This window comes from Ranitomeya imitator, chromosome 6 (genome assembly GCF_032444005.1).
Source record: "Ranitomeya imitator isolate aRanImi1 chromosome 6, aRanImi1.pri, whole genome shotgun sequence".
Classification (NCBI taxonomy): Eukaryota; Metazoa; Chordata; class Amphibia; order Anura; family Dendrobatidae; genus Ranitomeya; species Ranitomeya imitator.
The window spans coordinates 567,170,154-567,193,260 of NC_091287.1; the positions used below are offsets into that span (position 1 = coordinate 567,170,154).

A 23,107-nucleotide genomic window follows, 5' to 3' on the forward strand; every position below is an offset into this window, starting at 1 on the left:
CACTCACCCTACGGGCTGATGTCAAGGCTATCAGCAGTATTGTTTTCAGGGTGACTATTTTTATGGACCCTGAACTTAGTCGCTCAATAGGCGATTTTGTTAATCCAATTAGAACTAAATTTAAATCCCAAGGAGGAGTTCTCGCTACCAGGACCAGCCGGGATCTTACACATGCCTTAACAAATCTAGACACCCATTAGTTTCCTGCGAGGTTACAGTTGAATAGTGTTCTCAGGGCTGAAATTTAAATTTTCAATGTAATAACTGCAAGACCTTGCTCTAGCCCTTTCTGAAGGAACTCTAGGATTTCTTTTAGAGGTACCCTTCCTCCCAAAGTGGACCCTGCGGATGACAGGAACTTCTTCCAGGTTCTACCATAAATTTTCATAGTTATTGGCTTCCTACTACTGAGCGAAGTAGAGACCAGATTAGAAGAGAACCCATTGCCCTTTAGCAATGACGTCTCAAGTTCCAAGTTGCTAAGTACAGCCCTGTCACCTGAAGATGGAATATGGGCCTCTGAGCAAGAAGGTCCGGCGTCTCTGGAACAACCCAGGGATTCATGACTGACATGGTCTTCAACCAAAAGAACCAAGGTCCTGGTCTAGAGGCAGGTTATGAGTAGAGTTGAGCAAATTTGTTTGGTTCCCCGCCTATTCGCAACTATAGCGCTTACCGAATGAGCTGCAGAGGGAACCCAGATACATGGAGCGTGGCGGCTGATCAGCTGATCGGTGCTGCAACTGCATGTGTCGCGGCTGTGTCACTGTCACAATACATGCATGTAGAGCCCAACACAGAGGCTGTCCATGCATGTGCAGTGACTGTGACACACTGCAAGAAATCTACTGCCATACCACAACTGTCTCATTCAGCAGCAGTAGAACGGTTAGTGGGATGCCACACATGGAGCGCGCCGGTTGATAAGCTGATCGGCGCTGCAACTGCATGTGTCGCGGCTGTGTCACTGTCACAATACATGCATGGAGAGCCCAACACAGGCTGTCCATGCATGCGCAGTGACTGTGACACAGCCGCGACACATGCAGGTGCGGCGCCAATCAGCTGATCAGCCGCCACGCGCCATGTATCCAGGCTCCCTCTGCCATGCAAGAAGGTCCCCCCCGGTCAAGGACATGAAACCACTGATGCGGAGAGAGGCACCACTCTTTTTAATCTTGAAGGTTTACTGTCCTTGAAGGGTGGATCTCCTCTCTCGTTGGTGCTGTCATGGGTGACAGAAAAAATATTGATCCTACATTTGGATCAAGTATGCAGATGCTTGGGGGGTAAGACCAGGAAGCTACTTATTTACTTTTTTTTCTAGAGACACTTACTGTCCGGTGCCAAACACGGGCTTTCCACAGAAGTCCGTAGCAATGTTCGATAGAGAGAGAGATGATGGAAAATCAAGGAGGACATGTATGTCTCCATCACATTACTTATGATTTACAGGTGCACATCCGTTCTCTCCATTCCTCACCAAAGCAGCTGTAGCCATCTCCCTTGAATCCATGGTAGCACTGGCAGAAGTAGGACCCGACGACGTTTCCACAGTGGGCGTTGGTGTCACATCCATGTCTCCCTGACACGCACTCATTCTCATCTGTAGAAGGAACACCATGATACACCCAGAGTCACTGTGTGCCCTATGACGATTGTCCACACAAGGGAAATGATGACTACATACAGTATATGGTACCAACCTTCACAATAGGTTCCATTTCCTCTAAAACCAGCTCGGCAACCACAACGGTAACTCCCGACCATATTCTCACAAACCCCAATCCCAGAACAGATATTAGGGTTGTCCTTACATTCGTCCACATCTGAGGGAACAGACACGAACCTCGAGATATAAACGGACACTTGTATCATGGTGGTCTACACCAACTACATGCTCCATTATGACTTTGGAAGACCTGGGAATGAGCTATCATTAAATGAGAGAAAGGGCCATAATCTGACCACATAAAGTCCTTGTCCTGCCGATGATAGGTTTCCTCTGACCTGCATTGGTCCATTGATCACTCACCGCTGCAGGAGAGTCCTGACTCCTGGAATCCTGCCTGACAACTGCAGCGATAACTCCCATCAGCGTTCAAACAAAGGTTCCCCAGTTCACGACGACATCCATCTTCAAAGGCGCACTCGTCCACATCTGTCCGGACAACAGCATGACAGTTATATGACTCATTCCACATCTTTCATGGTGGGTCATGATGGTCGTCACCTGCAATGGTCTTGGAACATTGGCAGTCCCGTGGGTTTACCTTATTTATGATTTCTTCTGTCTTGATAGACCCAATGTCATAGAACCATAGTGAGATCATTTGGTACTGTACATTAGTTCAGGTCTTCATCCCCCTGACACCTGCAAGACTGGTGGCAGCAACCAGTACAGGACAATGCATCCTCCACCACCTCGTTAACAACTAAGGTATGGAGGATGAGGACTTCTACTTTGGATAAACCAAGGCTTTTTGTCCTGTGTGATCGTATGATCAGTACACACTGGCGCAATGTCTACAATCCAGCCAAAGAAAATTCCCTCATCACAGCTACAACTGAGGATCTGATGGGGTAAAAAGCAGGACCTTCACATGAAGTCACAGAAGCTCCGTACTCACCGACAAAATGCCTACTATCCAACCCAAAGGCAAAGCTACAGTTGGAGGATCTCATGGTGTAAAAAAAAAAAACAGGACTTATTGTCCTGGGCTTTCATATCAGGTCACACAAGCCTCATTATCTCTGAGCCATTGTTTACTGTCCAACCCAAAGATTAAGCCCTTGTCAGAGCTGCACCTGAAGGATCTGATGGGGCAATAATGAGGATTTTTTGTCATATGAACCACACAAGTTCCGTACTCACCGACACAATGTTTTCCATCCAAGCCAAAGACAAAGCCCTTGTCACAGCTGCAGCTGAAGGACCCGATGGTGTTCAGACAAGTGGAGTGTGGCGGACAGGCCTGGAGCCCGGTGATCTCAGCCACCTGACATTCATCCACATCTGGAAAGAGCCAGAAGATGGTCTGCTCAGTGATCCCATATGGGCAGGAACTTGTCCCATCACCTACTGATTAGAGATCTCTACTGTCCTGTGATCAATGCCAGTAGGTCGCCCTAAAGTTCTGATATATTACAGAGAATCAATGTATCTACTGCACCAAGTATTATATGAAAATAACTCCCAATGCTTACCCTCTCCCTGACTGCTCCTCAGCCTCTCCCTGGCCAGAAATGGCTGATAACAGGGAGCAATAGACAATATTCCACTGTCCAATAATGAGTGACTCAGGTAAGGTATGGAGCAGTGACCAAATCTCAGATGTCAGGAACACTGTAGATTATACCGTGTAGTAAAACATAATAATACAGCCGGGTCCTCCTCACCCTCACAGCCAAATGGTCCTTGGAGGAAACCCCGATGACAGCGACAGATAAATGATCCAATCGTGTTGGTGCAATTTGCGTCCAGACCACAAGGGGGCGTCAGAGCAGCGCATTCATCAACATCTGGGAATAAAGCAGAAGTCAGTGATCTATAGTAAAATGTGTGGGCACTATATGGTCACAATATGGCACTATATGGTCACAATATGGCACTATATGGTCACAATATGGCACTACTGTATATGGACACAATATGGTCACTATGGCACTATATGGTCACAATATGGCACTATATGGTCACAATATGGCACTACTGTATATGGACACAATATGGTCACTATGGTACTATATGGACACAATATGGCACTATATGGTCACAATATGGCACTATATGGTCACAATATGGCACTGCTGTATATGGACACAATACGGTCACTATGGCACTATATGGACAAAATATGGCACTATATGGTCACAATATGGCACTATATGGTCACAATATGGCACTGCTGTATATGGACACAATACGGTCACTATGGCACTATATGGACACAATATGGCACTATATGGTCACAATATGGCACTATATGGTCACAATATGGCTCTATATGGTCACAATATGGCACTATATGGTCACAATATGGCACTACTGTATATGGACACAATACGGTCACTATGGCACTATGGACACAATATGGCACTATATGGTCACAATATGGCACTATATGGTCACAATATGGCACTATATGGACGCAATATGGAACTATATGGTCACAATATGGCACTACTGTATATGGACACAATATGGCCACTATGGCACTATATGGACACAATATGGCACTATATGGTCACAATATGGCACTACTGTATATGGACACAATATGGTCACTATGGCACTATATGGACACAATATGGCACTATATGGTCACAATATGGCTCTATAAGGTCACAATATGGCACTATATGGTCACAATATGGCACTATATGGTCACAATATGGCACTACTGTATATGGACACAATATGGCTACTATGGCACTATATGGACACAATATGGCACTATATGGTCACAATATGGCACTACTGTATATGGACACAATATGGTCACTATGGCACTATATGGACACAATATGGCACTATATGGTCACAATATGGCACTATATGGTCACAATATGGCTCTATATGGTCACAATATGGCACTATATGGTCACAATATGGCACTATATGGTCACAATATGGCACTACTGTATATGGACACAATACGGTCACTATGGCACTATGGACACAATATGGCACTATATGGTCACAATATGGCACTATATGGTCACAATATGGCACTACTGTATATGGACACAATATGGCACTATATGGACACAATATGGAACTATATGGTCACAATATGGCACTACTGTATATGGACACAATATGGCCACTATGGCACTATATGGGCACAATATGGCACTATATGGTCACAATATGGCACTACTGTATATGGACACAATATGGTCACTATGGCACTATATGGACACAATATGGAACTATATGGTCACAATATGGCACTACTGTATATGGACACAATATGGCCACTATGGCACTATATGGGCACAATATGGCACTATATGGTCACAATATGGCACTACTGTATATGGACACAATATGGTCACTATGGCACTATATGGACACAATATGGAACTATATGGTCACAATATGGCACTACTGTATATGGACACAATATGGTCACTATGGCACTATATGGACACAATATGGAACTATATGGTCACAATATGGCACTACTGTATATGGACACAATATGGCCACTATGGCACTATATGGGCACAATATGGCACTATATGGTCACAATATGGCACTACTGTATATGGACACAATATGGTCACTATGGCACTATATGGACACAATATGGAACTATATGGTCACAATATGGCACTACTGTATATGGACACAATATGGTCACTATGGCACTATATGGACACAATATGGAACTATATGGTCACAATATGGCACTACTGTATATGGACACAATATGGCCACTATGGCACTATATGGACACAATATGGCACTATATGGTCACAATATGGTCACAATATGGTCACAATATGGTCACAATATGTCACTATATGGTCACAATATGGCACTATATGGTCACAATATGGCACTACTGTATATGGACACAATATGGTCACTATGGCACTATATGGACACAATATGGCACTATATGGTCACAATATGGTCACAATATGGCACTATATGGACACAATATGGAACTATATGGTCACAATATGGCACTACTGTATATGGACACAATATGGCCACTATGGCACTATATGGACACAATAAGGCACTATATGGTCACAATATGGTCACAATATGGCACTATATGGTCACAATATGGCACTATATGGTCACAATATGGCACTACTGTATATGGACACAATATAGTCACTATGGCACTATATGGACACAATATGGAACAATATGGTCACAATATGGCACTACTGTATATGGACACAATATGGCCACTATGGCACTATATGGACACAATATGGTCACAACATGGTCATAATATGGTCACAATATGGTCACAATATGGCACTATATGGTCACAATATGGCACTATATGGTCACAATATGGCACTACTGTATATGGACACAATATGGTCACTATGGCACTATATGGACACAATATGGAACTATATGGTCACAATATGGCACTACTGTATATGGACACAATATGGTCACTATGGCACTATATGGACACAATATGGAACTATATGGTCACAATATGGCACTACTGTATATGGATACAATATGGCCACTATGGCACTATATGGGCACAATATGGCACTATATGGTCACAATATGGCACTACTGTATATGGACACAATATGGTCACTATGGCACTATATGGACACAATATGGAACTATATGGTCACAATATGGCACTACTGTATATGGACACAATATGGCCACTATGGCACTATATGAGCACAATATGGCACTATATGGTCACAATATGGCACTACTGTATATGGACACAATATGGTCACTATGGCACTATATGGACACAATATGGAACTATATGGTCACAATATGGCACTACTGTATATGGACACAATATGGTCACTATGGCACTATATGGACACAATATGGAACTATATGGTCACAATATGGCACTACTGTATATGGACACAATATGGCCACTATGGCACTATATGGACACAATATGGCACTATATGGTCACAATATGGTCACAATATGGTCACAATATGGTCACAATATGTCACTATATGGTCACAATATGGCACTATATGGTCACAATATGGCACTACTGTATATGGACACAATATGGTCACTATGGCACTATATGGACACAATATGGCACAATATGGTCACAATATGGTCACAATATGGTCACAATATGGCACTATATGGACACAATATGGAACTATATGGTCACAATATGGCACTACTGTATATGGACACAATATGGCCACTATGGCACTATATGGACACAATATGGCACTATATGGTCACAATATGGTCACAATATGGCACTATATGGTCACAATATGGCACTATATGGTCACAATATGGTCACAATATGGTCACAATATGGCACTATATGGACACAATATGGAACTATATGGTCACAATATGGCACTACTGTATATGGACACAATATGGTCACTATGACACTATATGGACACAATATGGCACTATATGGTCACAATATGGCACTACTGTATATGGACACAATATGGTCACTATGGCACTATATGGACACAATATGGCACTATATGGTCACAATATGGCACTATATGGTCACAATATGGCTCTATATGGTCACAATATGGCACTATATGGTCACAATATGGCACTATATGGTCACAATATGGCACTATATGGTCACAATATGGCACTACTGTATATGGACACAATATGGCTACTATGGCACTATATGGACACAATATTGCACTATATGGTCACAATATGGCACTACTGTATATGGACACAATATGGTCACTATGGCACTATATGGACACAATATGGCACTATATGGTCACAATATGGCACTATATGGTCACAATATGGCTCTATATGGTCACAATATGGCACTATATGGTCACAATATGGCACTATATGGTCACAATATGGCACTACTGTATATGGACACAATATGGCACTATATGGACACAATATGGAACTATATGGTCACAATATGGCACTACTGTATATGGACACAATATGGCCACTATGGCACTATATGGGCACAATATGGCACTATATGGTCACAATATGGCACTACTGTATATGGACACAATATGGTCACTATGGTACTATATGGACACAATATGGAACTATATGGTCACAATATGGCACTACTGTATATGGACACAATATGGCCACTATGGCACTATATGGGCACAATATGGCACTATATGGTCACAATATGGCACTACTGTATATGGACACAATATGGTCACTATGGCACTATATGGACACAATATGGAACTATATGGTCACAATATGGCACTACTGTATATGGACACAATATGGCCACTATGGCACTATATGGGCACAATATGGCACTATATGGTCACAATATGGCACTACTGTATATGGACACAATATGGTCACTATGGCACTATATGGACACAATATGGAACTATATGGTCACAATATGGCACTACTGTATATGGACACAATATGGTCACTATGGCACTATATGGACACAATATGGAACTATATGGTCACAATATGGCACTACTGTATATGGACACAATATGGCCACTATGGCACTATATGGACACAATATGGCACTATATGGTCACAATATGGTCACAATATGGTCACAATATGGTCACAATATGTCACTATATGGTCACAATATGGCACTATATGGTCACAATATGGCACTACTGTATATGGACACAATATGGTCACTATGGCACTATATGGACACAATATGGCACTATATGGTCACAATATGGTCACAATATGGTCACAATATGGCACTATATGGACACAATATGGAACTATATGGTCACAATATGGCACTACTGTATATGGACACAATATGGCCACTATGGCACTATATGGACACAATATGGCACTATATGGTCACAATATGGTCACAATATGGTCACAATATGGCACTATATGGTCACAATATGGCACTATATGGTCACAATATGGCACTACTGTATATGGACACAATATGGCCACTATGGCACTATATGGACACAATATGGTCACAATATGGTCACAATATGGCACTATATGGTCACAATATGGCACTATATGGTCACAATATGGCACTACTGTATATGGACACAATATGGTCACTATGGCACTATATGGACACAATATGGAACTATATGGTGTAGCAAAGCCTGGTAGCCTAGGGTTAAATCAAGGCACAATAGGTCCTGATTAGTCACCTGGATAGGTATGACCAGGACCAGGCCGTGTGTTCACTGATCAGTCTGCTGGGGAAGTTGAGCAGAGCGGATCCGTGTTGGAGCTGGAGAGACACCAGCCAGAATCTCTGAGAAGAGTCTGCACAGGTCGTGTGCACCAGTCTGCAAGTATCAGTGTTTGCTATGGACAATGGCTGTTCTCTGTGTCGGAGCCGGGGCCGGGGTCTGTGCTGTTCAGTTAGCGCCTGGACAAGGCCGGGATTTGATGTTTATGGTCTTGTCTTCAGCACTGACCAACCATATTCTATTCCATGTGTGATATGAAGAACCTTGTGGCTTTGTGTTCCAAGTGGCTACCCGGGAGAGTGAACCCCTACAATGGACACTACGTGAATACAATATTAAACTATGTGGACGCAATATGACACTATATGGGAACTGCATGGACACTATATGGCATCTATATGGGAACTGCATGGACACTATATGGCATCTATATGGGAACTGCATGGACACTATATGGCATCTATATGGGAACTGCATGGACACTATATGGCATCTATATGGACGCAATATACAGTAAGTAGGCGCCATATATACTGTTTAAATAGAATTAACTTGGGGATTGCAGGACAACAGATATAAGGAAGGTAAGCAGCAGTGGTCAATGTCAAGCAGCAGCTGCACGAGCAAAATAAAATTTTAGAGTGTAAACAAAAGATAAAACCTCAGATCTCAATGTAATAGGGAACAGACTTCTGCAGACTGGCGGCAGCGCTGCAGCACGATCGCACATATAATGGTATGTAATTCTTTTCTTTAAAGATATTTTCTAGATATTGTCATCAGTCCCTGGGCACTGGGCTGGTGTCATGAAACTGGCACAGGCGTCTAACAGTGTACCCCTGCCTCTGCTTTGTGTCTCCCTGGCCTCTCCTCCTTGGTTGGGCAAGGAAGCGTGCCCCCTGCCGCTAGCATTGTTTTCAACATATTTTCCACAATGTCTTTCTGGTATACCACCATTTTTGAAGACCTCTCCACCTCAGGAAGAAGAGATGCAAAGTTCTCCTTGTAGCGTGGGTCTAGCAGGGTGAACAACTAATACTCTTTTTTGGCCAAGATAAATGTAACACAAGGGTCACGGGAAAGGCAGCGGTACATAAAGTTGGCCATATGTGCCAAGCTCCATACAGTCTCCATACAGCCAATACTGTCTCCACCATTACGGCAACTCTCCATCTCCTCCTCTTCATTCCCCTCCTCAGCTCATCCACATTTGAGAGACAGGACAAAGGTTGTGTGGCTACTACGCTCTTTTGCGCTATCAACCAGCTCCTGTTCCTCCTCTTCCTCATCCTAAGAATCCTCCTCATTGTTACCTAAGTGGCGCTGAGTAGACGAGATGAGGCAGGTATGGCTACAAATAACTGAGACGCCCGCAAGGGCCGTGGGGTACTCTGTACCAAGTCCGGTACTTAAAGGGGATGTCACGGTGGCGGCGACCCGGTCCGTGCCCCTGGGCGCCCAAGTAAAAGGGAAAGTTTTTAAGGGGTTTAATGAAATAAAGTTTGTGTTCGTGATGCCACATGTGGAATTCGGTCAGAAGGGACCGACAGGGGCCCTCTGGGGTGATGTTATGGCAGCTAAGATGGTATAACTTCCCACAGGTATAACTTTCCCAGGGCTCCCGATGTGTAGATAGAGATGGTGAGTGGTTCAATAAGAAACGGAGGACACAGGTTTGCAGTCTCTTTACCTGGTTTACTGAAGACTTCAGGCTGCCACAGTCCAGGGCACCAGATTACCGGTACATGAACAGTCCGGCTGGCTTGGAAGCGAATTCAGAGTCCCCTTTACCAGATGGAGTTAAAAGCCTTCGTACTAGCGCGGTGATGTTGTAGTCCCTTGCTGCCTATGGCTTCTGTCAAGGTTGGACACAAACCTGTATGACAGATGGCTCAAGCCTTTTTTACAGGGTCTCTATCACGATGCGCCACTGTGTCTCCTGGGTATTGGGGCGCACAGGTGACGTAGTCCAGCTTTCCTGCCGGTTTCTGCTGTAAGTCTTGGAGGCCCTTACAACCTCGGTCTTCCGGCTACTGGTGTCTGCGCTCTGCCAGGGAGGTAGCCCAGTCATAGCTGTCCTCCCAATTGTCACTCTCCTGTGCTTCGCTCTCGTGCACGCTCACTACACACTGTTCTGCCTTCTGTATTCTCTGTCCGGGAGCTGCAGCACCTTCATGGCTACATGGCTCCTCCAGTCCCTCTGACTGCTCTTCTCCTTCTTTTTCTGCCAGGAGCTGCAGACTCCCATGTCTGCTCAGCTACACTCCTTTCTTACCAGCCCCGCCTCAGCTGATGTTCCATGACAAGCTCCTCTCTGGCCTTCTCCAACTCTCTACTGACTAACTAACTTTCCCTCCAGACCAGAATATATATATATATATATATATATATATATATATATATATATATATATATATATATATATATATATATATATGTATATATATATATATATATATATATATATATATATATATATATATGTATATATATATATATATATATATATATATATATATATATATGAACCACCCACAAATTGGATCAGGGCTCCCCCTTCTAGCCTGGAGTGTGAATATTTTGTGTGCTTTGTGGTTACCTGATAAAAGGAATCCTTCCTCGCTTTCAAGCATGACATCACTCTCCCCATGAGGAAAGCAATGCTACTGTGACAACCAGGTCCCTGGGGTGTAACGTAACCTACAATCACTCTGTGTCATGTCTTCCTCCATCCCCACCTGGTCCACATGCAAAGCTTCATGTTTAATTGTGAGCAGCAACTGTTTAAGTAGGCACAGAGGCAGGATGTTGTCATCGTCGCTCACCATCTTTGTGGAGTCCTTGAAGTTTTGGAGAACTTAAAAAAATGTCAGACATCTATGCCCACTCTTCAGTTGTTATGTGTGAAGACTGATCAGAACACCGGTGGGCATGTTGAAGTTAGTTCTTGCCAGCATATGCAGTGTGGAGCTCCAGCGCGTGGTGACGTCGCACACCAGTCGGTGAGCTGGCACTTATGCGCTGCTGCAGCACTGTGAGAGTGGCGGCAGCTGTAGCCGACTTGTAGAAATGGGAGCTGATGCAGCGTACCTTGAACAGAAGCTCTGACAAATCTGGGTATGTTTCAGAAACTGCTGAATTACTAAGTTGAGCACGTGGGCCAAGCATGGTACATGTGTGAGCCTGCCAAGCTTCACAGCCGCAACCAGGTTACGCACATTATAACACACGACCATACCTGACTGGAGGTTCAGTGGTAAAAAAACCACAGATCTGTTATTCCTTTAAGTAACTATGCCACATTGTGCGATTTGTCTCCTAGACAAATTAGCTTCAGCAGAGCCTGTTGCCGCTTCGCTGAGGCAGTGCTGCAGAGCTTCTGGCTGATGTGGACGATGTGCTCTGAAATGGCACATCAGAGATGGAGGAGGAGCAGGAGGGAGTGCAAGAACTGCTGTAGGAGGAAACCCTGATAGATATAGGGCCAGCAATCCTGGGCATCTGGGGCACATATGCCATGCCAGGGTGGTACTCGACCCAGCCTCCTCAATGTTCCACAAGTGCTTGTCCACGTGATGGTTTTTAATTGGACAGTGCCACTAAGTGCATTGGTAAACTGGTACTGGTACAAAGCAAGGATGCCTCATCGGGAGAAAAAGTGGGGACTAGACACCGAGTAACGAGGGCCTGCTACCGCCATGAGCCGCCGGAAATACTCTTTGTGTACCAGCCTAAATGGCAACATTTCCATGGCAAGCTGCCTGGAAATGTGCCCATTTGGCCTTTGGGCCTGTGGGTGGTTGGCTGCATACGTTCTCTTTTATTCCAAGGCCTGGGGTAGGGGAACGCTGGGCTAGGGCAAGGATTTGGAAGTCCCTGATGATAGGTGCAGGGCAGGAGGAATCTGTGCCAGTGTTTTGGACAGGGGATTGGGAAGCACCAATTACACAGAAAGACCATGTGTGTATATATAGAGGACTGGTATAGACCTATCATCATGCTACATAAATACACAAAAAGAACAAAGGGTGATACACAGGTCAAATTGATATTCAAAATATAAACTTTGTATAACACTACCTGAGCACGGTGCAACACTACCTGGGCACAATACGACTCTACCTGGACATAATACAACACTACCTGGGTACAATATGACACTACCTGGGCACAATACGACACTACGTGGGCACAATACGACACTACCTGGGCACAATAGGACATTACCTGGGCACAATACGACACTACCTGGACACAATACCACACTACCTGGACACTATACGACACTACCTGGGCACGGTGCGACACTACCTGGGCACGGTGCGACACTACCTGGGCACGGTACGACACTACCTGGACACAATATGACACTACCTGGACACAATACGACACTACCTGGACACAATACGACACTACATGGGCACAATATGACACTACATGGGCACAATACGACACTACCTGGACACAATACGACACTACATGGGCACAATATGACACTACATGGGCACAATACGACACTACCTGGGCACAATACGACACTACCTGGGCACAATACGACACTACCTGGGCACAATACGACACTACCTGGGCACAATACGACACTACCTGGGCACAATACGACACTACCTGGTGAAATACAACACTAGTTGGGCACAGTATGACAATATCTGTGCACCCACTACCTGGGTGTGGTACGACACTATGTGGGCGCTGTATGACACTACCTGAGCACTGCAGTTAGACTTCTCAGCCGCAGCTCGACAGCGATGGATCCCGTCACACTTTTATAGTCTATTAGCTGAAGCTCCAGATGTGAACTCACCTCCCAGGGGACTGTGGGCGCTCTGCCCCGGGGGGCTGTGGGTGCTCTGCCCCGGGGGGCTGTGGGTGCTCTGCCCCGGGGGGCTGTGGGTGCTCTGCCCCGGGGGGCTGTGGGCGCTTTGCCTCGGGGGGCTGTGGGCGCTCTGCCCGGGCCGGCTGGTACTGTGGACATCGGATACCTGTGAAATAAAGCAAAGAAGCGAAGGCCATAAAGAGGATCAGCACAACTTCCTAAAGTTCAAAAACATTGAACTTTAGGAAGGCAAAGTTTGACCAGCTTAGAGATGCCCTTAATCTGGTAGACTGGGACAATATCCTCAGAAATGAGAATACAGATAATAAATGGGAAATGTTTAAGAACATCCTAAATAGGCAGTGTAAGCGGTTTATACCTTGTGGGAATAAAAGGACTAGAAATAGGAAAAACCCAATGTGGCTAAACAAAGAAGTAAGACAGGCAATTAACAGTAAAAAGAAAGCATTTGCACTACTAAAGCAGGATGGCACCATTGAAGCTCTAAAAAACTATAGGGAGAAAAATACTTTATCTAAAAAACTAATTAAAGCTGCCAAAAAGGAAACAGAGAAGCACATTGCTAAGGAGAGTAAAACTAATCCCAAACTGTTCTTCAACTATATCAATAGTAAAAGAATAAAAACTGAAAATGTAGGCCCCTTAAAAAATAGTGAGGAAAGAATGGTTGTAGATGACGAGGAAAAAGCTAACATATTAAACACCTTCTTCTCCACGGTATTCACGGTGGAAAATGAAATGCTAGGTGAAATCCCAAGAAACAATGAAAACCCTATATTAAGGGTCACCAATCTAACCCAAGAAGAGGTGCGAAACCGGCTAAATAAGATTAAAATAGATAAATCTCCGGGTCCGGATGGCATACACCCACGAGTACTAAGAGAACTAAGTAATGCAATAGATAAACCATTATTTCTTATTTTTAGTGACTCTATAGCGACAGGGTCTGTTCCGCAGGACTGGCGCATAGCAAATGTGGTGCCAATATTCAAAAAGGGCTCTAAAAGTGAACCTGGAAATTATAGGCCAGTAAGTCTAACCTCTATTGTTGGTAAAATATTTGAAGGGTTTCTGAGGGATGTTATTCTGGATTATCTCAATGAGAATAACTGTTTAACTCCATATCAGCATGGGTTTATGAGAAATCGCTCCTGTCAAACCAATCTAATCAGTTTCTATGAAGAGGTAAGCTATAGGCTGGACCACGGTGAGTCATTGGACGTGGTATATCTCGATTTTTCCAAAGCGTTTGATACCGTGCCGCACAAGAGGTTGGTACACAAAATGAGAATGCTTGGTCTGGGGGAAAATGTGTGTAAATGGGTTAGTAACTGGCTTAGTGATAGAAAGCAGAGGGTGGTTATAAATGGTATAGTCTCTAACTGGGTCGCTGTGACCAGTGGGTACCGCAGGGGTCAGTATTGGGACCTGTTCTCTTCAACATATTCATTAATGATCTGGTAGAAGGTTTACACAGTAAAATATCGATATTTGCAGATGATACAAAACTATGTAAAGCAGTTAATACAAGAGAAGATAGTATTCTGCTACAGATGGATCTGGATAAGTTGGAAACTTGGGCTGAAAGGTGGCAGATGAGGTTTAACAATGATAAATGTAAGGTTATACACATGGGAAGAGGGAATCAATATCACCATTACACACTGAACGGGAAACCACTGGGTAAATCTGACAGGGAGAAGGACTTGGGGATCCTAGTTAATGATAAACTTACCTGGAGCAGCCAGTGCCAGGCAGCAGCTGCCAAGGCAAACAGGATCATGGGGTGCATTAAAAGAGGTCTGGATACACATGATGAGAGCATTATACTGCCTCTGTACAAATCCCTAGTTAGACCGCACATGGAGTACTGTGTCCAGTTTTGGGCACCGGTGCTCAGGAAGGATATAATGGAACTAGAGAGAGTACAAAGGAGGGCAACAAAATTAATAAAGGGGATGGGAGAACTACAATACCCAGATAGATTAGCGAAATTAGGATTATTTAGTCTAGAAAAAAGACGACTGAGGGGCGATCTAATAACCATGTATAAGTATATAAGGGGACAATACAAATATCTCGCTGAGGATCTGTTTATACCAAGGAAGGTGACGGGCACAAGGGGGCATTCTTTGCGTCTGGAGGAGAGAAGGTTTTTCCACCAACATAGAAGAGGATTCTTTACTGTTAGGGCAGTGAGAATCTGGAATTGCTTGCCTGAGGAGGTGGTGATGGCGAACTCAGTCGAGGGGTTCAAGAGAGGCCTGGATGTCTTCCTGGAGCAGAACAATATTGTATCATACAATTATTAGGTTCTGTAGAAGGACGTAGATCTGGGTATTTATTATAATGGAATATAGGCTGAACTGGATGGACAAATGTCTTTTTTCGGCCTTACTAACTATGTTACTATGTAATCTATGAATCCGGTGTAACAGGCCAGTTTAACCCCCCGCCCAGAATATACCCGGGGTTAAAGTGGCCTAGGCCAGATTATACCCCTCCAGGTCAGAATATACCCCAGCTGCTGTAGATCAGGCAGCGCACAGTGTCCCAGGCAGCGCACAGGGCCCCAGGCAGAGTACAGGGCCCCAGGGAGCGCATAGGGCCCCAGGCAGTGCACAGGGGCCCCAGGCAGCGAACAGGGGCCTCAGGCAGCACACGGGGCCCCTGGCAGAACACAGGGCCCCAGGCAGCGCACAGGGGCCCCAGGAAGCGCACAAGGCCCCAGGCAGCACATGGGGCCCCAGACATCGCACATCGCACAGGGGCCCTAGACATCTTAAGCTAGTTTCACATTTGCGCACGGCTGTGTACGCTCTCAGTGAAGCCCCACCCATTGTCGCGCCCGCCAATTAAGCTCCGCCCAGGTGCACATGCGGCCTGCGTACCTTATGTTTATCATTGGGTGCGCAGGCCCTGCGGATGTTTGCGTTTGAGTCCGCATGCATTGTTTTGACGATTCGGTGAACGCAAGAAAATCAAACTTGTTGCCTTCGCTGCGGGTTGCAGCACCGTCAAAAGAACGTCGGCGGAGCTTAACCAGCGGGGCACAGCAGTGGTCAAGGCTTCATTGAGAGCGTACGCATGCGCATGGCTGTACACAAATGTGAAACTAGGATTGAGTGATATACTCAAGAGCAGGGCCCCAGATATCGCACAGGGGGTCCCAGACAGCGTACAGTGGGTCCCAGATAGCGCACAGGGGGCATGCACTCTGTCTATTTCCCCCCTTGCGCGCTATCTCTTACCCCCTTGCTCACTGTCTCTGCCCCCCTGTGCACTATCTGGGACCCCCTGTGGGCTGCCTGGAGCCCTGTGCGCTGCCTGGGGCCCCTGTGGGCTGCCTGGGGCCCTGTGCGCTGCCTGGGGCCCCTGTGTGCTGCCTGGGGCCCCTGTCGGCTGCCTGGGACCCTGTGGGCTGCCTGGGGTCCTGTGCGCTGCCAGGGGCACGGTGTGCTGTTTGGGGATCCGTGCGCTGCCTGGGGCCCCTGTGTGCTGCCTGGGGCCCTGTGCGCTACCTGGGGCCCTGTGTGCTTCCTGGAGCCCTGTGGGCTGCCTGGGGCCCCTGTGTGCTGCCTGGGGCCCTGTGCGCTGCCTGATCTACAGCAGCTGGGGTATATTCTGACCTGGAGGCATCGGGCAAATGCCAGAAGGGCCAGTGCCAGTAGTGGGCCGCTGCGCGCCGACTCAGCCACCACCACCCCCCCCTCCCCCGACCAGCGCCGCCGCCGCATTCAACTTTACCGGCATCTATGACGCCAGTTCAGTTGAATGCAATGATGGCGGAGAGAGTGTATTGTTTTTTTTTACTGGACTGTGGGGCCATACTCGAGGGGGGGGAGGGGAGGAGAGATGCGGGCTGTGCTGGGTTGTGCTATATACTACTATGTGGGCTGTGCTATATACTACTATGTGGGCTGTGCTATATACTACTGTGCGCCTTGTGCTATGTGGGTTGTGCTATATACTATGTGGGCTTTGCTATACACTATGGGGGTATATTATATTCTATGGGGGAGGCTGTGTTATATACTATGGGGGCCGCATTATATTCTATGGGGGGCTACATTATATATTATGGGGAGGTGGGCTGTATTATATTCTATGGGGGGCTGTATTGGATTTTATGAGGGATGATTGCATCATACTCTTTGATGGGGCTGCATTATATTCTGTTGGGAGGTGGGCTGTATTATATTCTATTCGGGGCTACATTATATTCTATGGGGGGCTGTATTATATTTATATTCTTTGAGGGGTGATTGCATCATACTCTATGAGGGGGCTGCATTATACTCTGGCTTGGCTGCATTATACTCTGGGGTGGCTGCATTATATTCTGTAGGGTGGTGGCTGCATTATACTATATGTGGGCTGCATTATACTGTAATGAGGACTATGGGGAATACGTTATACTATATGAAGAACTATGGGGTGCATTATACTATGGGAAGTGAGTTGTACTACATGGATGACTATGGCGGTGCATTATACTATATGGAGGACTATGAGGAGTGTATTATGCTATATGGAGGACTGAACAGTGTATTTTAATATATGGAGGACTCTGGGGAGTGTATTATACTATATGGAGGACTGTGGTGCACATTATAATATATGGAGGACTATGGGGTGTATTTTACTAAACAAATAAAATGCTGCATATTCAGATTGTTTTTGCCAGAACAAAAATCCTTCTTCTCAGCAGCACATCGCCGGTGTAAACTGTAGATGTGCTGCTGATAACATGATACTGTATGGGGATCGGTTAGTGATCTTTAGTGATCGTTCTGTCCCCATCATTCTTTCTCAGACCGTGGAAAGAGGCCGGGAAACAAGCGTTGAACAACTTCAGTATTGTCGATCAAACTCATTTAGCGGCCTGAACTCAGCGCTTGTATGATGCTGTAAGAATCTGGCTGCACTCGGATGTCACCCGAGTGCAGTCCTATTTGAGCGTGTCGATTCAAACAGGGAAAAGGGAGAGTGGACCCACTGGACCGTGACGACGAACCCCTCTCAGACGAGCTGACCAGGTGGACCGCCCCCTATACAGGGAGAGTTAGGGGCAGGCCCGTGAGGGACTATTGCCACGGAAGCTGGAGGATCGACTGAGATAGACGGGTACACTGTAGGCAAAAAGGGACAGAGGGAACAGAAAGGAACTACTGAGACGAGGGAGAAGATGGGAACGCTACGGAGGCACGGAGGCTGGCAGGACAATATGGAGACACTGAGGCTGACGGGAGCAAGGAAAGGATATAGGAGCTGGGCAGGTACAGCAGAGGAAAAGGAACTGAAGGAACACGGCAGGAACACAGGAAACAGGCAGGCACAGCAGAGAGAAAGGAACTGAAGGAACAAGGCAGGAACACAGGAAACAGGCAGGCACAGCAGAGGGAAAGGAACTGAAGGAACAAGGCAGGAACACAGGAAACAGGCAGGCACAGCAGAGGGAAAGGAACTGAAGGAACAAGGCAGGAACACAGGAAACAGGCAGGCACTGCAGAGGGCGGGGGAGACCCAAAGTCAGAGAGCTAGGAACGCACAGAGACCACAGGTGGCCAGAAGCACTTGTGAACACAAATGAACATCAGGCACAGAGGAGCAGCAGGAAGCAGTTTACATAGCAGCATGGGAGCTACTTCCGGGTTACAGTCCTCCAGGATGACGGAGAGGACAGGAAAGAGCGCCAACAGAGGAATCAGATGTGCGCACGCGCAGAGCTGAATGCGACGCGCGCGCGCGCACCCGGCGAGCTGCAGTGGGGAGAGGCGGCGGCGGCAGCAGCGGCATGACAGCTTGTAAATACAACCGAAATACTTCTGTGTGATGTGCAATATGTCAGCATTTTGGGCCCCATTTTAAACTTTGCCCAGGGCCCCACTTTGCCTAAAGCCGGCCCTGCCTACAGGGAGAGTTAGGGGCAGGCCCGTGAGGGACTATTGCCACGGAAGCTGGAGAATCGACTGAGATAGACGGGTACACTGTAGGCAAAAAGGGACAGAGGGAACAGAAAGGAACTACTGAGACGAGGGAGAAGATGGGAACGCTACGGAGATACGGAGGCTGGCAGGACAATATGGAGACACTGAGGCTGACGGGAGCAAGGAAAGGATATAGGAGCCGGGCAGGTACCGCAGAGGAAAAGGAATTGAAGGAACACGGCAGGAACACAGGAAACAGGCAGGCACAGCAGAGGGAAAGGAACAAGGCAGGAACACAGGAAACAGGCAGGCACTGCAGAGGGCGGAGGAGACCCAAAGTCAGAGAGCTAGGAACGCACAGAGACCACAGGTGGCCAGAAGCACTTGTAAACACAAATGAACATCAGGCACAGAGAAGCAGCAGGAAGCAGTTTACATAGCAGCATGGGAGCTACTTCCGGGTTACAGTCCTCCAGGATGACGGAGAGGACAGGAAAGAGCACCAACAGAGGAATCAGATGTGCGCACGTACAGAGCTGAGTGCGACGCGCGCGCACACCCGGCGAGCTGCAGTGGGGAGAGGCGGCGGCAGCAGCGGCATGACAGTACCCCCGTCTTTACACCCCTCCTTTTTAAGACTAGAAAGAAACCGGGACAAAATACGAGGAGCTTGAATGTTCTCTCGAGGCTCCCAGGATCTCTCCTCAGGACCAAAACCCTTCCAGTTCTCCCTCTAAGTTTTTTCATGGCTAAAATGTTCCTAACTTCAAAGACCTCATCCTCGGAAACAGGCGGAGGAGAACAAAGGTTAGAAGAATGGAACTGATTAAAAACTACAGGTTTAAGGAGAGACACATGAAAAGAATTAGAAATACGCAGAGAGGCAGGCAACTTAAGTTTGTAAGAAACGTCATTAATACGAGACCAAACTTCGAATGGACCGATATAGCGAGGACCCAGCTTATATGAAGGGATTTTGAGATGGATAAATTTAGAAGAAACCCAAACCTTGTCCCCAGGATGGAATATAGGAGAATCGCGACGTCTTTTGTCCACATGTCTCTTCATCCTAACTTGAGCCAACTCAAGGACGGACTTGGTCTCCTGCCAGACCCTGGAGAACTCTCTAGACAGAAGATCAGCTGCTGGTACAGTAGAGACAGGAGGAACCGGAAGAGGAAGACCAGGATGTTGACCGTAGACGATAAAAAAAAAATGGAGATTTGTTAGTGGCTTCGCTGGGATGGTTATTGTAAGAAACCTCAGCCCATGGCAGTAAGTCAGACCAATCATTCTGATGAGAATTGGAAAAATGAAGGAGATAAGTTACCAAGGTCTGATTAGTACGTTCCACCTGGCCATTGGACTGCGGATGGTAGGCCGAAGAAAAGTCAAGCGAAATGTTCATAGATTTGCAGAGGGATCTCCAGAAGTGGGCGGTGAATTGAACACCTCGGTCAGAAACAATATGTAAAGGAAGACCATGAAGTCGAAAAATATGGTGAACAAAAATCTTTGCCAATTCGGGAGCAGAAGGTAAACCTGGAAGAGCGATGAAACGAGCCATCTTGGAGAAACGGTCCATGGCCACGAAGATGACGGTGCAACCAGAAGAATGAGGCAGATCAGTGATGAAATCCATAGATAAATGTTGCCACGGAGTGGAAGGTACTGGCAAAGGATGTAAAAGCCCGGAAGGTAGTTGCCTGGGAATCTTATTCTTGGCACACGAAGGACAAGAGACGACAAAACTTTGGACATCCTTAGACAACGTTGGCCACCAGTAAAAATGAGAGATCAAACGAAAGGTTTTTTTAAAACCAACACGTCCAGCGAGTTTGGAGGCGTGACCCCAAAGTAAGACACGTCTCCTGTTTCCTTCAGCGACAAAGGTCTTACCCGGAGGCAAAGAAGTGAGAGAGACTGGAGCAACTGTGATGACTCTGGCAGGATCAATGATGTATGCAGGCTCGTCCTCCAAATCCACCACCTGGAATGACCTAGACAGAGCGTCGGCTTTGGAGTTTTTATTTCCTGGCAAGAAACGAAGTTCGAAGTCAAACCTGGCGAAAAACAAGGCCCACCTGGCCTGCCGAAGATTAAGTCTTGGCGCAGAACGAATATACGCCAGATTCTTCTGATCTGTGTAGATTATAAAACGATGTAAAGCCCCCTCTAAGAGGTACCACCACTCCTCTAATGCCAACCTGATTGCCAAAAGTTCTTTATCACCGATGGAATAATTTTTTTCTGAGGAGAAGATCTTTGAGATAAAACCACAGGGCACAAGACGACCAGAAGAGGATTTCTGCGAGAGCACAGCTCCAGCTCCAATTGCAGAAGCATCTACTTCAAGGATGAAGGGTTTATTGGCCACAGGATGATGAAGAATAGGAGCGGAGGCAAAGGCTTCCTTGATGGACCGTAAAGCCTCTTCGGCCTCAGATGACCACTGATGAGGATTGGCACCCTTCCGAATCATAGAGGAGATTGGAGCTGAAAGAGAGGAAAAGTGAGGGATAAACTGCCGATAGTAACATAGTAACATAGTAACATAGTTAGTAAGGCCGAAAAAAGACATTTGTCCATCCAGTTCAGCCTATATTCCATCATAATAAATACCCAGATCTACGTCCTTCTACAGAACCTAATAATTGTATGATACAATATTGTTCTGCTCCAGGAAGACATCCAGGCCTCTCTTGAACCCCTCGACTGAGTTCGCCATCACCACCTCCTCAGGCAAGCAATTCCAGATTCTCACTGCCCTAACAGTAGTTAGCAAATCCAAGAAATCGCTGAATTGCTTTCACTCCAAGAGGACGTGGCCAGTTGAGCACGGCAGAAACTTTTCCCGGATCCATACACAAACCAGCATCAGAAATGATGAAACCCAAGAAGGGTAGAGATGACTGTTCGAAGACACATTATTCCAGTTTAGCGTACAGCCGATTCTCTCTCAAACGCTGAAGTACTTGCCGTACATCTCTTCTGTGAGTAGACAGATCTGGAGAGAACACAAGGATATCGTCCAAGTACACTACAACACAGGTGTAAAGTAGATCCCGAAAAACATCATTTACAAACTCCTGGAAGACTGCGGGTGCATTGCATAAACCGAATAGCATAACCAAATATTCATAATGACCATCTCTGGTATTAAACGCAGTCTTCCACTCGTCACCGGAACGGATACGGATCAAATTATAAGCTCCTCTGAGATCCAATTTGGTAAAGATTCGTGCTCCACGTAGACTATCAAAGAGTTTTGGTATGAGAGGAAGTGGGTACTTGTTTTTGATCGTGAGGGTGTTGAGACCCCGGTAGTCTATACATGGGCGAAGAGAACCGTCCTTCTTTTTAACGAAGAAGAACCCAGCTCCTGCAGGTGAGGAAGACTTTCGAATGAAGCCTCTGGCCA

The 23,107-nt window shown here is 46.1% G+C and overlaps 2 protein-coding genes across 5 annotated transcripts in view; one reads left to right on the top strand and one right to left on the bottom strand.

Annotated features, from left to right (window-relative positions):
* Window positions 1-23,107, top strand: part of LOC138643509 (uncharacterized) — a 1,192,186-nt gene that overhangs the window by 193,693 nt on the left and 975,386 nt on the right. The gene's annotated exons all lie outside the window — the stretch shown is intronic.
* The window catches only part of LOC138643214 (multiple epidermal growth factor-like domains protein 6), a 191,545-nt gene that overhangs the window by 164,851 nt on the left and 3,587 nt on the right, over window positions 1-23,107 (bottom strand). For 3 of the 4 annotated variants that reach the window (XM_069732063.1, XM_069732066.1, XM_069732062.1), the window contains exons 2-7: window positions 13,724-13,901; window positions 3,400-3,522; window positions 2,876-3,016; window positions 2,036-2,161; window positions 1,707-1,829; window positions 1,484-1,606 (exon numbers count right to left, since the gene is read on the bottom strand). In XM_069732063.1, coding sequence (XP_069588164.1) covers window positions 1,484-1,606; window positions 1,707-1,829; window positions 2,036-2,161; window positions 2,876-3,016; window positions 3,400-3,522; window positions 13,724-13,901 — 814 coding nt within the window. The remainder of the gene's footprint in view (window positions 1-1,483; window positions 1,607-1,706; window positions 1,830-2,035; window positions 2,162-2,875; window positions 3,017-3,399; window positions 3,523-13,723; window positions 13,902-23,107) is intronic. The other variant, XM_069732065.1, reaches the window with a different exon arrangement.